At 38.7% G+C, this 16,380-nt stretch overlaps 1 protein-coding gene across 1 annotated transcript in view; it reads left to right on the top strand.

Moving 5' to 3' along the window:
- The window catches only part of CCDC67 (coiled-coil domain containing 67), a 45,454-nt gene that overhangs the window by 28,252 nt on the left and 822 nt on the right, over positions 1–16,380 (top strand). Inside the window, exons 10-12 of the mRNA XM_009998935.1 lie at positions 583–669; positions 3,143–3,342; positions 10,507–10,645. Coding sequence (XP_009997237.1) covers positions 583–669; positions 3,143–3,342; positions 10,507–10,645 — 426 coding nt within the window. The remainder of the gene's footprint in view (positions 1–582; positions 670–3,142; positions 3,343–10,506; positions 10,646–16,380) is intronic.

The raw sequence follows: 16,380 nt of genomic DNA, 5'->3' as shown, positions 1-16,380 counted from the left end.
AATGGCAAATTTCAGTTTTAAGAACAAATATGTTATCTTCATTCCTTAGATTTGTAAACCAAAAGAACCCTCATATTTAAATTTTTCTGGGTATCTCTGCATTTTGTGAGAGGGTCACTGCATATTGAAAATTGTCAGTACTGTAATATTTTACTTTTGATAACAGGAAAGCTAGTGCTTAGGAAAATAAGAGACTTCTGCTACATGGCATTGTTTTCCAGGCCAAATTCCCTATCATATCACTAAAATAGTGGATGTCAGCCCTAGGCTTCATGACTAGAATTTCATACAGTTTCAGTGTTCTGCAAAATCTGTCCTTCTTTGTGTCTTGTAACTGCATGTGAACTCCCTTATTTTTCTAAGTGATAATTTCATTCAGAAATGTAAATAACTTCAGAGGCATTGCATTTGTATTTCTTTTATAGATCATTTAAGACTTTCTTCTGCTTTAGTATTGCTGTATCTCAAAAAAAAAAAAAAGTTTCATAATTATTTATGTATATTTTCTACAGTTAAACTCAGTGTTATTTCATGTTAACAGCAATATTCCTGTATTTAACTAAGAATTTAATCTTTTCCTAGTTGTTGGATTTCCAATATCAAGTTATCAAATCAGAAAACATACATCTAAAAGAGACAGTGGAAAACCAGGAGTGTAAAAGTTGCATGGTAATTTTTTTTACATCTATGCAATATGTAGAACAGTTACTTAAATTGCTTGTAAATGAAGACTGAGATCATGGCAAATTTAGATACTTTTTGCATGCTTAAAAAAACCACAGTAATAAGGTGTGTGACATAATTAAACCAAGTGGCATTCACACACAGCCTGAAGATGGGTAAAGCTAGGAATAATTTTGACCTTAATTGCAGTAAACTAGGAGCAAGCTAAATTTTTCAGTACCTGTCTAGACACAGAACAGTTTCTGGGAGCCTATTTTTTGTTCTTGTCATCACTGATTTTATTCACGCAGATACAAAAATGTGTCCCTTTTTTACTGTTTTATCCCTTTGTTCATATGATATGTAAATAGTGTTTTAAAAAACTGACACATTTTGCTCCATCTTATTTTCAAAGTTTAGTATTTATTTCTCTCCCAGTGAGATATTTCAAGCTTAATTCATAAAAAGTGTGCCATAATCTAATGTAGAACCATAGTTTATATGGATATAATAAATATTTCATGTTCTGCCTTCCACAAAAACCTTCAAAACATCTGCAGTCACTGTATGTATCAGTAGAAAAAAACAACACTGGAATGTTGTTTGCAAATGCTGCTGCAAATATGTCTTTGGGGGATTTGTAGCCTGCTCATGGTCTGACTGTAAACTGACAAATGCATGAAAGAATGTCACATTTCCCCACACTCTTAAAATAGCATTTCTGTTGATCAGTGATGTGTTACCTATACATATTTACACAATGTTATGGGTATATGTTTGTGTATGTCTGATATATCTTTGTGGAAACATAGTTGGATGTGTGTGTGCATGTTTAGCTCTTCTCTGCAGTGATACTTTTCAGAAAGACTGAGAAGAGCTGTCTGACAGGAATCCTTGTAGATACCACCTTTGTTAAATTTTAACAGTACAATCAAGTTACTAGATATACCAAGGTCACTACACTTCTCAATGTGCTTGTGGACTTATTCCTACTTTCCTAGTGCATTGTGGGGATCTAAACATTAAAGGTCCTGAGGTATTTGATAATAAAATTGCAGAGACTGGAGAGATTGTTACAGATGTGTTTGTACAGGACAGCAGAGCATCACACAGACTCCTCAAACAGTGCCAGCCTAAGTCAGTATGGTGTAATGCATCATCAGGCAGGGGCACTTGTTTGGATTCCAAAAGCAATGTACCTGTGCTAGCTCAGTTTTGGGGCTCATGCTTGTGTAACTGTACTGCTGATTCTGGAGCTGTTCATGGTAGGGTGACTGCGCTCTTATTCTTCCCCTATTCTGCCACTCTCTCCACTTAGAAGACACTTAGCTGAGCCCTTGCCTGCCTCCTTGCACAAAATCTTAGATTTTCTTACACTTTCTGGCACTTCCATGCCAGCCTGGCTCTTAAGTTTCCCCTATAACTATCTAAGCAGGGCAAGGTCTACAGGAAGAGATGACATTACACCAGTTAGTGCAAGGAACAGACAAAACTTTCAGGCGCAGGAACCCAGTTGTGCTAGCACGACACTAAGACCCAAATACTTCATGCTTAGGAGATACTGGGTTCCAAAGAAATAAAATAAATCTAGAAATACATAAAAGCACAACTTATGTATGGGGTTTTAGCCTTTTGTGTGTAATCTGATACATCTTTTGAGAACTGATGGCAGAATACTGGTACTGCCAATACATTTACACAGTGCAATGCAATATTCTGCAGAGGTCATTCCCAATTAGCTAGCTCAGGTGTGTAGGATAGGCTTCATGGAACAAGTGATAGGGCACAAAAGGAATGGGGTATACTGGCTAGCCAACTTCCAGAGCTAATTTTCATCTTCCTCTCTTGATATCCTAGTGGATGGACCCCTTCAGCCCCTGTCTGCAGTGCATGTGCTGGTCATATATTCAGTATTTCCACTTGTCTGTCGAGCAGGCTGACCCAGCTGGGGAGCAGGGTTTAGTGACACACGCAGGGAGCACTGTGCTAGTGTGGCCTTCCTGCTTCTGAGGCTGAAGGTGACTGTGTCTCGACATAGATATTAACTTGTGCCTCCAGGCTTACCCTGTGTCTAGTACAATAATGAACTTCTGTAATTTCTCCTGTTATGTTTGGTGGAACTGTGACTGGAAGGAGCAGTACAGTCTGCAGCTTCAGCTGTGATGGTTGCTTTTATGTCATAGGTTTTACAAAGCAAGAGATGAATTTACAACAATAATCTTTTGAATGCATATTTGTTGAGAAATTTTAATTTCTTTTATTGTGTTATAGAGGCTGTTATCTCTTCTTTTCCATTTATCTACAATGTGTCTTTTTCTGGGGGCAATTCTCTTGGTGTGCTATAAGTGCTGCATAATTATATAAGGTAGTTAGGTCTGTCTTTAGCATGGAATATTGTTTTGTGTTTGCTTGTTAAAAACACTTCCATTCATTCTGGAAAAAAACAACTATTTAATGATGGGTTTATTTCCTTTCACAGATTATAGATTTCTCTAACAAAGAGCATGGAAATTTCAGCACTTCCATTCACAAACTTAAGCATGAGAATGTAAGATCACAAAATAGTCTTGTTGAACTACAAAATGACACAGAAACATCAACACTGGCTCTCATGGATACACATGGAGAAACAGACCACAACTTCCAAACTTGTTTGAAGACGCAAGAAAAAGCAGAGAGGTATGTTTAGAATGGGCACATATATAAAGCTTACTTAAAATGTTTTGGAAGCATCTAACTGTGCCAAGCTGTTAATTTATTTTTTTTTTCTCTTTCTGTGAATTCAGAACTCTCACCAACATAATTATCAGTTAATATGTTTGTAAGGATTTCCTATATTTTTCTGGGTGGCCAGCTGAATGTAGCAATAAAAGAAGTCCCAGAAATGTTTGATCATTACTTTAATATTTGTCACATGAAACAACTTCAAAAACTTCTTATGTGTTGCTTAAATTATTCTTAGTTCCAGGTTTTGCAAAACACGACAGAATGTATTTTTATTGCCAAATAAAAACAAGACAAGGAAAAGATGTAAAAAACAACATGAGAGGTAAACTGCATCACAGGAGGTTATCTTAATAAGCAGTTTGAATTACAACCCCTGCTGAAAAGCTTTGTGTCCTGCCAGTTTCATTTGTTGGAAATTTCATTAAATGTATTTTAATGCCTTGTCTAGTTTTGTTGTTCTCGGGTGACCTGATTTTTAAAAAAAACCATAATTTCAGATGCCCCAAATAAATAATTACTACAATCATTTTTCCCTTGTGAGGGAAAAATAGTGAGACTTAAGAATACTCAGACTCGTAGAAAACAGTGATTACTTCCTTCTTAATTTCTTGTATCCAGTGAAGCACTGAATTAACTTCAAACGTTATAATCATGGTGTTGCAGTAATAAAAAGAAAATTAAACTTCTGGCTAAACAGTATTTCACAGTACAAGAGTGTAAACATTAATAGGAAGCTAAATACTTTGATCATTTTAAATAAAGAACTTACATGGTAGCACTAACATAAAACATTCTGTAAAGCAACGTTTAAATAACTGAAGCCAAAATTTTACAGGTTGATTTCAAACTCATACATTCAGCTTTTGGCAAAGTTTAATGTGATTTTCTTTCTGCAAAATGGAGGCACCCTGTTCTATGGAGTTACATTCTTACTTAAAATGGCCTTTTAAAGATGTTTAGCGCTGGGGATTGTAGTTGTGTATGGAAATACACAGACATGTATGTGCCTGTGTGTGCCCACAGCCCAGAGGGGCAGTCCCATCCTGGGCTGCATCAAAAGCAGCATGGCCAGCAGGTCAAGGGAAGGGATTCTGCCCTTCTACTCTCATGTGACCCCACCTGGAGCACTGTGTCCTGCTCTGGAGCCCCCAACACAAGAGGAACATGGAGTTGTTGGAACCAGTCCAGGGAAGGGCCACAAAGCGGATCCAAGGGCTGGAGCACCTCTCCTGTGAAAATAGGCTGAGAGAGTTGGGGCTGTTCAGCCTGGAGAGAAGGCTCCAGGGAGACCTCATAGCACCTTCCATGGCCTGAAGGGGCTACAGGAAAGCTGGGGAGGGGTTGTTCACAAGGGTGTGTAGTGACAGGACAAAGGGTAATGGCCTTAAACTAGAGCAGGGTGGATTTAGATTAGACATGAGGAAGAAGTGCTTTACAGTGGGGGTGATGAAGCACTGGAACAGGCTGCCTAGAGAGCTGCTGGAGGCCCCATCCCTGGCAACATTCAAGGTCAGGCTTGACCGGGCTCTGAGCAACTTGATCACGTCAAAAAGGTCCCTGTGCACTGCAGGGGAGGCTGGACCAGATGACCTGTAAAGGTCCCTTCCAACCGAAGACGTTCTATGATTCTATATGATAATGCATATACCTAATACACACACCTTTATGTATGGAAGTGGCACGTATATGTGTTTTCCTACTAAGTTTCAACTTATGTTGAAGGTTTTGCTGAAACAAATATTTACAAGCTAAGATACAGTCTGTTCTGCACCTGTAGGTCTCATAATTTTACCAGAAACTGGTCAGCACAATTTTTGCTCATGCTTCCAATCTTCATAAATGAGAAAAACTAAGAATATTTTCCCATCCTCTAAGGAATTGCATTGTTGAGGAAATAGGAACTTTCATTTATGAGAATTCAAGTGTAAGCACTAATAGAACTATGCATATAATGTGCAGGCTTTTTATTTCATAGCCATTGAAGACCAATGTTAAACCAAAACCAGGAGAGAGAAACCTGGGAGAGCTGACCTTCCTTGCAACACAAATCTCAACCACACTACTGACCATAATTTAAGGTTTTATTCTAATTAAGCTGATGAAACAGGTATATTGAGTCTGGTTTCTAGGATGGAGGAAATGCATTTTATTTCCAAAATGAAAAGCTACTTATCTAAATAAATGCATACACAGATTTCAAAAAATATGCACATTACACGTGTTGTAGATGCACATCAGTCATTCAGTCTTTCTAAGATGAGGCCCCCTCCATACCCTCAGTCTTCTGACCCCCCTTGAGGGGAACTAGCTCAAGATTTTATCAGGAAACTAAAATTACATTTTCAACCATCAAATGCGTGTAGAAAAACCAGGCAAATGATGTTGGTTGAGTAAAAATCTGGGCTATGTTTTATTTTATTACAAGCAGAAACGATGTTATTTAGGTTTTAATTTGCAGTTCTGTTTCCATGGTAATTATGGCACTGGAGAAAGGGCACAAACCTTTTTTCACATAGTAAAAAATTAGAAAACGTGGTGTTTGTGCAAGGAGGGGCTGTGTGTTTTAAATAGCAATGTTCAGAAGCTGCACTCGGTGGTTCTCCTATTTGCATTCAGAAACCTTGAAATGGTTGCACAAAGAAAAAAATGTAAAAGTCTTCAACCAAGTCTTTTCTATAATATTTTTCAGTCATGTTTCACAATCGGCCCCAGAATCCCAGACACAGACACAGTCCTTAGTTAGACAAGAGACCTCTAGAGAAAATACCGGAAATTGCAGGAAGTTTCACTGGAGATGGAGAGGCACGATTCCTTCTTTCTTTCAGGGTACAGTGAATTTCTCAATATTGCAAAGTGAGATACACAGGAGTGGCATCTTTTTTCCTAAAAAAAAAAAAAGACTGTGGCCAAATCCTATGTATAACCACTTTAATTAATTATTCTTCTCCTATAGGATAATTTTCTTACTTCTAATATCCATTTGCAGAGGAGTTTCCCACCCTCACAATTTCAATCCCTTATTTAGATGTTGATTTAAATTTTGGCATGGTTGACAAGGGCTTTCTCTGCTGAAGCTGATGTGTTTAGCCTGATTCTTCCAAAATGAAAACTTGCATGTGAGTTCCCAAATGCAGAGCTACTTATTTAATATAAAATATACACAAATCAAGCCAAAGTGCACTTTGATCGTGTCAGAAGTGAGGGGGGTAAAGGCTGGGGCTGAATGTCTGCTGGGATAGCTGGGGATCTCATAATGGGTCCGTGTTGACAGTGGCATAAGGAAGTTTTCACTGCCCTTTGGATATCACACACAGTGTCACGCTCACGACTGGGTCAGTGAGAACAACAGATCAACTGGAAGCAGTCAAAACAGTCTCTTCAGAAAAATACTTCTTAACCATTTTTTAAATCAAGCTGGCAGTTGCACTTGCAAGGCAAAGGCAGCAACACGAATTCTGAAGATACTCAGGTCATTAAAGACCTGTTGTTTTCTTTCTCAAGACTAGGATATGTCAACCAGGACAGGCCTGTAAGGAATTTGTCTTGCACCACTGAAGTCATTGATCTCATAGGGACCAGGCTGATTTTATATATGAGTCTGGAAAAATCTATTCTGTCTGTATAAATTCCCTTTGCAAGGACATTGTTCTTCACTTCTTGTCCCATACGTCGCCATGTCAACAGTGATATTATTTTTGTGAAGTGTGTGTAGATGTTAAATACTCTATGACAGTAAACCCACGGAAAGTGTAAGTTACTGAACTGCAGTTTCTGTGTATTTCCATTGCCAGTGCTAACAAATGCCATTTTTAAACTAATTTGCATATATTTGCCTACCTTTATATTTGTATTGAAACAAGAACTCTGTTCTTTGATATTATTTTGTGCTGAACTGGCAGAAATTTAATCTCCAACTGTGAAATGTGTCTGAAGAGAAGGCATGGTATTCATATCAAAGTACCTAAATGTAGGTGTCATGTTTTCCAAGACAGCAAACAGTCCCAGAACTCCTATGGATTACAGTAGGAAGTGGAGTTCCTTTAAAAAAACAGTCCTTTTTTTTTGTGTGGGGGTGTCTTTCTAAAAAGCTACCATAACTGCAAGCACCCACATCTGAACATTCTGGTCTTAGTCAAGTAAGGTATAACCTAACAGTAATAACTGTTATTAAATGCATAGAGAAGCAGTTCTAGGGGGAAAAAAGAACACAGATCACACAGACTTTACTGTGGGTTTACAGAGGAAATTACTTCCAAAAAGGTCAGAACAGAAGATGAAAAAAAGAACAACCTTGTGATTTTATTATTCATGCCATCTGTCTTCAGCCAGGGCTGGTTTTTTCACTGTCCAAACAATAGATGGAATGGACTTTAAATTGGGATGGGGGGGAAAGGGGGGAATAAGAAAAAGAGTGTTCTGTGCCCAAAGAGTAGAGTGTATTTATATAAAGAAAAGCATGAAAGAAAGGAGAAAGCTATGCCCTTAAAAAGGTAAACATCTTGGGTGATTCTGAAAACTGGAAGGTTTGATGAATATTCTCAGAGAGTTTTATGTTAGAATTCTAATAATACTGTAGTAATGATAATATGATAGCCTCGTGTTTATAATTTGTTTTACTGTTGCATTCAGAGTATCTTAATCACTACGTCTATAACAAAAATATATTCTTTGCTAGTTCTCTTAGTTATTCTGCACAGTCCATTCATGGAGTGCTCAGTTTCATGTGTCAGGGCTTATGTACAAGCAGGGTCCATTAAGACTGCACAGCCACTCTCTTCCAACACCAGATATTTAAATTAACATTAGAAAATTATGTCTGCAGAAAACTGTCCTTTCCTTCTGCTTGGCAAATTCTTACTATGTCTGAAAATAAACAAACAAACAAATAAATAAATAAATAAAAGAATCAGTTTTCCTTGGATCTGACTATACTATAACATTATTTATAATAATTATATTTTAGTGGTATAAAACTTGACCTTAAAATCTTATATAGCTGCAGTTCAAATTAGTAAAGTGTTTTAGGATATTTGCAATGAGCTCTCATGTTTAAGTATAGTAGTTACCTCCAAAGACTAAAATTTCAATTTTACCAAGACCACAGACCTCAGTACAATGAAAATATTTACCTCATACATATTGTTACAGAAACTTAACTAAATCTGAAATAATTCAATTTTTTTTATATGCCTTGGTATATAATACAGGTAAAAATGCAACTGAAAATTAGTCTAATTCAACAGACATCTGGGCAAGCCAGTCTCCAAATCCTCTGCTCTTATCAATGTGGTTTCAGAATTGTTCATTTAACTGTCAAGAAAAGAAGGTATTTTGTATGGGAAGAAATAGCTATCTGGGGGGTTTTTGAGTGCTATTAACCATAATAGTTTTTGCTTCACAGAACTACAAATGAATACAAAAATACGCTTTCACATCCATTCTGAGCACTGCAAGTGGGGTACAAGAGTTAGGGAATATCATAATCAAATATTTGAAAATTCTTCTGTTAGTGTCAAGGTTTAATTTCTTGTTACACAAACATGTTCCTGTACAATTTTTTTTTAAGTGTATTTTTAAAATGCAGGATCAAAGATTCCTGTACTGTTTTTAAAATTAACTTATTTAAGCATTTATTCTAAATTCTAGGTCTTTGAACATAATTGTTGAAGGTGATGGAAGATCAAAATTGACTGATTATCTGACCACTAATGATACTTTTTCTTTCCAATCTCACATACACTTTCATATTTCATTCTCTCTGTGGGGCTAAATTCACTCCAGTTCCCATCATACTGTAAGCTAAGTTATCAGATCTGAAGAGAGCTTACAGAGCTGCTTCCACTGAAAAGCTGAAGAGTTTATAATCTGTGGCAAAGGATTGGTACCAAATACTTGCAGAATGTTGGTATTGTCTATACCTAGGGTGAGTTTGTGTTTTAGCTCCTGTGCTGCCACAATTATATGACAAGGTTACTCAAGCTCCAGCAAAGGGGTTTAAATTGGTGTGATTTTAAATCCCCGCTAGAGCAGAGAATGCACACTCAGACAGTTATGGTAACTGAGGTGGAAAATTGCTAGATTGCTGCAACTTCACAGAATCATAGAATGCCAGGTTAGAAGGGGCCTCAAGGATCCTCTGGTCCAACCTTTCTAGGTACTGCTATAGTTTATATGAGATGGATCACCACCCTGTCAAGCTGAGACTTCAAAGTGTCCAGTGTGGGGAAATCTACCACTTGGGAGACAATTCCAATGTTTGATTTTCCTCATGAGGAAAAATTTACCTCTTGTGTTCAATCAGAATTTCCCCAGGAGCAACTTGTGCCCATTACCCCTTGTCTTTTCCATGTGACTCCTTGTAAAGAGGGAGTCTCCATCTCCTTGGTAGCCACCCTTTAAGTACCACGGTTAAGTAACACGGTAATAAGGTCTCCCCAAAGTCTTCTTTTCTCCAGGCTGAACAAACCCAGTTTTCTCAGCCTCTCCTCATTTGGCAGGTCCTTCAGATCTTCTGATCATCCTTGTTGCCCTTCTCTGGATCCTCCCCAGCCTGTCCCATCCTTTTTGTAGAGCAGGGACCAAAACTGAACACAATGCTCCTGGTGTGGTCTGACAGGTGCTGAGTAGAGTGGGATGATGACTTCTTATCTCTGCTGGTGATGCCCTGTTGATGCAGCCCAGCATCCTGTTGGCTTTCTTTGCTGCTGCAGCAGTGTTCAATCCTGTTGAGCTTGTTACCCACCAAGACCCCCAGGTCCCTTTCCACAGGGCTGCTCTCCAGCCAGGTGGATTCCAGTCTGAAACTTAGCAATGGATAATCTTATGCCCATAACTTGCTGTACAAATAAATAAAATAAAATTAATAATAATTTTTTTAAAAAAAATCTTGGCTTCTCTGTGATAGCTTAGAGTTTTCGTTCTTTTTCATACTTTGATTTTTTTTTTTTTCTCTTTTAGAACTTTCCAAAAGAAAGACGCATGGGAAATGGAACAACAACAGACTGCTGTACTCACAGCCAGTGGATACCACAGGAACTGTTGTCCTGCTTCATATGGCCAAGGAAGCATTGCTGGTTCAAAAAGTGATAGCACTTCATCTTCTTATACACTGGACAGAGGGCATGAAACAAAACCAGATGATAAATCTCCATCACCAGCAGGGAATCCTCTGGGCTTTGGTGGACTCTTCCCTGAAAAGGACACAATAGGCAGCTTGCTGAGCCCTGCTTACAATGCAGAAGAAATCCAATTATCTGTAAGTAACTATTTTCCTATAACACATATATTCCCAAAGATCCATCTGTGGACCAAATGCAGCCCTGGAGGAGGCAAAAATTGGATCACTTTGGTTGTCATTATTATTTATACAGTGCCAGCTCAGCAAAAATGGAAATACCTTATCCTAACATCAATGCAATTTTTTCTGGAGATGAAACACCCCCTACTGGGCCATCCCTCTGTGCTAATAATGATGATGATAATTACATGTTGTGATGTGACTGTGAAAGAGATTCCTACATTCTAGCTCATTGCCTTCTGTGTTTGGGCCCTCTGCTTCCTGTTGTCTTCTGTAAGGGCGCTTGGCTTTAGGTGTGTCTCCATCATGCCTGCAAATTTGCTGCCTTCAGAGCTGTTAGACAAATCAAACTTACCCAGTACTCAATTGATGGATGAAATTGCTGCAACTATTTTCGGGGTGTTAGCTGTTGCATTTGAAAAGGAGCAGGAATTATAACTTCTGTAATCCTTATTTTTAAAAAAAGAAGCAGTAAAAGAAAGAAACATTCTTTCTTTCAGTCTTATTAGACTAGAGATTACCAACCTCCATGACAAGTGGGATAAATCCCACTTTGCCTGGGGCAACTTCTTAGGAAAAACTTCCCATAATTCTTTGACTTAATGTCTTTCTTTAAATGTGAGTTTTATCCTGTTCCTTAGTATCTTCTGTTCTATCTTAGGCCTCCACTACAGGCCACTAGTTTTTTCTGCTTGAAAATGTAGCACTTCTTTTCCAGACCTCAGCCACACCATCCTTAAATAATAGAACTAACAGATCAGTAAGGAATGGAGTGTAGTTCTCTCTTTGTCCAGCTGTGATACGTGCATCTTGGTACCCAGGAGACCCTGAGCTGCAGGTGTGTGGCTGAGACTCTAAAGAGAGAAGAGGGAAGACCTCAGCATTTACTGGGGAGAACCAGTAGGCAATTTTCTTGCCACTCATCACCTTAAGTAGGAGAGAAGAGAATGAGACCAACAGTCATCTTCAAGCAGTTTGTGATTGTTGTACCCTGGTTCTGCTGTCCTCTTCAGAAATGGATGCACATCCTTTCCTATTGGAGAAGTAGCTGCTGGAAGACTGTCTTCATTGTCCAGAATCTCACTGTAGACAGGCAGCACCACACGGATTGCCTGGGAAGCAGGAGTTGCAGTGCAGCCCTTCCCTGAACATGGTCCAGCAGCTGTGTTCTAGCAGTCAGAAAACAGGGAGAGAACCACATTGTCCAAGGTGTTTGACCTCAGTTCCATTTTTCTATTCTTATACTTCACAAGAATTTTAAGTAAATGGCTGTTGGTTCCTCCTGGCTAGGGAGTCTTCCTCTTTAAACTGCTAATTATAAAAAGAAGGCTTTGGACTTTATTCAGGAAAGTCTGATAAACACCAGTTCTCCTCCTTTCTTCTGTCAGAAGTGTCAGACTGAGACATCAGACCACAAAGCTCCTGTTTGCAACCAGCCCATGGAAAATGTCCATTCTGAGACACTTTTGCAGGCTGCAGGGAAACCTATTTCCCAGCTGGCACTCAGGACAGTCAATGCCAAGACAGTTGACAAGATTATAAGGAAAACACTTTGCAGCTCGTGTGTGGGCAAAGTACATAATGAAACTATTAAACAGTGGATAATTCCTGTATAGTGTCTAAGTCCAAATCAGTGTCATTGAAGCAAGTACAAGTTCAGAAGATCACCAGAATTAAATAATCACTCAGACTGACATTGGATACTACAGCTTTCAAGAGTCTGTTGCTCTAGAGCTCAGGGTTCAAATGGAAAGCAATTGCATCAAGGAGAGAGAGGGGGAAATAACCAACAAAAAAATCACAAAACATAAAATATATTGGAAACCAGAGTTCTTTGACCAAGTTTTCAGGACTGATGTTTCACCCAAGTGAAATCTCCAGAATGTTCAAAACTTTTGAAGCTGTTATAACTGACCATTTTTTCTGAAGAATATTTGTAGCACCAATTGTAAACATCATAACTGCAGGTGATAACTACTGAAATCACTCCTTTGGCATTTAGGGAAGAGATAAAATAAATAGTCTCTAGGGCTTTAGACAAAGACTTACCTGTCCTCCCAGTAGTCTTCAGACAAACTTAGTTTATGTTCCACTGAAGCTTATGTCCTTTCACGTTCCTACTTAGAGGTTACATGTGTGAAGAAAGTCACCTTTGCCTTACAGTAAGCTAGGTAGCTCAATAGAGATTCACTGGAAATTCCCAAAACCCCAAAAATTCTTGTTTCAAGGCTTTCCAAGCTTAGAGAAATTTTGTTTCTCTGAACAGTGCTTTGAAGCATACTCTTTTTCTGAAATGAACCACTTCAGGAATCACAGAATGGTTTGGGTTGGAAAGGACATTAAAGATCAAGTTCCAACCCCCCTGCATGGGCAGGGACACCTTCCACTAGACCAGCTTGCTCAAAGCCCCATCCAGTCTGGCCTTGAACACTTGCAGGGAGGCGGCATCCACAGCTTCTCTGGACAACCTGTGCCAGTGTCTCACCACCTTCACAGGAGAGAATTTCTTCCCAATATCTCATCTAAATCTCCCTGTTTCAATTTGAAACTGTTCCCTCTCATCACCACAAGTCCTTGTAAAAAGTCCCTCCCCAGCTTTCCTGTGGTCTCTCCAGGTACTGGAAGGTGCTCTAGGGCCCCCCCAGAGTCTTCTCCAGGTGGAACAGCCCCAACTTTCTCAGCCTGTCTTCATAGCAGAGGTGCTCCAGCCCTCGGATCATTTCTGTGGCCCTTCTCTGGACTTGCTCCAGGAGTTCCATGTCCATGTGCTGGGGGCTCCAGAACTGGACACAGTACTCCAGGTGGTGGAAATAGTTGCCTGATCCATTCCCAGTCTCTGGGAAGACTACTCCATAGAACAGTCCAATATCCAGCTTCAAGTTTAATCTTTCCTATAGAAAATAGATAGATAGGTAGATCATAGATAGATAGATAGATAGATAGATAGATAGATAGATAGATAGATAGATAGATAGGACAGGCAATAAGATTATTTGCCACTTCAGAATAGTCCATTTCTACACAATTCCTCTCTGTCAGCTGGAGCAACCAGTTATCTGCCTTGTGCTTCACAATCTTGATCTTTTAACTTGTACTCGCAAATAGCTTCTCAGGTTTCTCTTCACATGATGGACAGACATTGCCTCTCTTTGCTTTCAAGACTTGCAAAGAAAAGAAAAATTGAAGATGTAGCAAAGAAAATGTAAACTAAGGATCGGGAAACTTTCTAACTCTAAGGATGGGAAAATGTTTAATAAGTAGATTGCAATGGAAAGTTGTGGAAATTCTAGCACTGTCCATTACTAGGAATCATTTTGACAGTCTTGAGCCTGCCCTGAGGCATGCTCTGGTCCCTGCCTCTCACTCTAAGGTATTACTGTTACCTGGCTGGTTTGGGACTTAAGTCTTCTAAAAGCTTTCCTGTATGGCTTAGCAACTTCCTGGGCATCTCATTTTTTATTTTCATGCATGAGCAGAAGCAAGCTGAAGACAGGCACCAGTACCTGCTGTCTAACTACCTACAACAAGTTAGGTTGAAAGCTGAAAGCTTACCAATGAACCCATTTCTATCCAGCTCCAGTTAGAAAACTGAAAGACATAAAGGAAGTGCTATCTGAGGAAAAGAAGCTCAAAAAAACTAGGGAAAATGAGTCTCAGGTGAGACATTGATTAAAGCAGCTTCTTTATCGTTTTTCTTCCTCAGGCACTGCAAGTAAAGACAATAAAGGACATAGTGAAAGAAGAGATCAGAGGCTTGCAAAGCAAAGCTTAGTTGCTAAAAAGAAGTGTTGCTTTTTAGACGTGTTTAGATACAACCTTCTCACAAAGTGCATAGAACACAGTGCATTAGGGACCTATCTAAAATGATAGTGATGTCTGACCCTCAGGCAAGGAGCTGTAGGGAACCATGATCTGCTTACTTTAAGTGATCAACAATCTTCTCTGAACTCAGAGGGAATTCAGAAATGTCTCATTTGGAGTTCACAGTGTATTTCAAGGAAAACACATCCAAGTAAGTACCAGTTGAAGCAAGGACACTAGCATGCTAGGAAGATAGCTTGATCATGGGGCCAGTTTGTTTATAATGACCAGGCAGCAATTGTAAACGTTGTTAAAATTAATCTCTTTGAATGTCTCGTAACTTATTTCTGAAGACTAGTGCTCCTGTAAAACTGCTGTCCATATGGAAAAGCCCAACATGACTTTCTGTTTGTCTAGGTGATGACACCTGTTAAATTCAGATTTCAGATTCACATTTTCCCATTTATTACCCTTCTCACTGGAAGTATTTTATTTGCTGAGTATTGAATCAGTGAATTCAGAGCTGGCATTCAGTAAAAAAAACACATGGTGATTCTGGGGGTAAAGCCTCCAGATCCAGTGTCTTCTTCATAATGCAAAAGCAGCCTTCCAATGCTTCAAACCAGTACTGCCAACTCTATCATTGAATCCAAATGCCACAAGGAGATTCATTGGTGACCTAGTCCATGAAGGAATGATTGTGCATGTAGCCATGGCATTCAAAATCTCAGGAACACAGTGGGAAAACAATGATGATTCAGGGGTGGGACATCATGCATGTATTTGTGAGGAAAACCAGGCAGGTGATCTCCCTCCAGAGTTTCTCAAACATTGGAAGATTAAGATTGTTTCTTATCCCTGCTATTGCAGGGACTGATAAAAGTATTGTGGCACAACATGACCCAGTATCTTTGGGTTCCTCATTCCCACATGGCAAATTAAGTCACTTTTTCTTCCCTGCCCTGTTAAAACACTAACTTGGTGGGACTGAGAAAAGGAAGATTCTGCTTTATCTGTGAATTTCATTTTAGGAGCCCCGTGTGTCACAGAGCCTGAGAAAGCCTGTCTCCCTCTAGAAGAATGGTATTTTATTCAGAATTTATTTCCAGCTGTCGCTTACTTGATGTGCTTTGAAAAGAAAAGGGGTTTCCTACAGGAAATCTCTAATCTTGAGATGAAATCTCAATGTCTACTACAAAGAATTTGAATAGAATAGGGCTTTAAAGCACTTCCCTAGTTAGTATCTTTTGGCTCAAGAACCTGCTAAAGGGCAGTTTGAACCAGGCTGAAAGCAAAGACCAAATCTGCCTCCAGTTGCTGTGAAAATAGGGAAAACCCCATTCTGATAGAGCTTAGAATAAATATGTACAGGTGGAATAAAATTGGCCTTATGCACAAAACATTTGAATATTAAGATAATTTGAAGGCATTCCTAATTGATGTGCTGAGAGAGAAACTCCTTTTTACATCCTAGGAAAAACAAAACCAGACATTCTATACTAATAACTCTATCAGTTATTTAAAGTATGCAATAGATTATTTAATTATAGCTAATAAATATCAATCACCTTTCTCAGTATGTGATAATATAAAGACATACAATTATCTTTCTCTTACTCAGGATTACAGCTCCTATACTGTTTTTCTCAGTCAACTGTTAAAAATATACACATCATAAAAATGAATTTATCAATACAAATAAATATTGAATTAAATTTTATGTTTGTTTTAAGAATATCTTTAGGCTGAGAAAAATTATTTCATATTTATTTTGATAAAGGCATCCAAATTAATGCGTCTTAAGTATTAGCAAAAAGAATTAACAAAAACTCTTGCTTAAGAATTTAGACCTTGTTCCAGCAAAAACTCACTCATGTCCTTTGCTTTATACA

The sequence above is a fragment of the Chaetura pelagica genome, unplaced genomic scaffold (assembly GCF_000747805.2).
Source record: "Chaetura pelagica isolate M959 unplaced genomic scaffold, ChaPel_1.0 scaffold100, whole genome shotgun sequence".
Taxonomy (NCBI): domain Eukaryota; kingdom Metazoa; phylum Chordata; class Aves; order Apodiformes; family Apodidae; genus Chaetura; species Chaetura pelagica.
The sequence above is the reverse complement of the archived record's forward strand: the minus strand, read 5'-3'. Positions and strand labels throughout refer to the sequence as shown.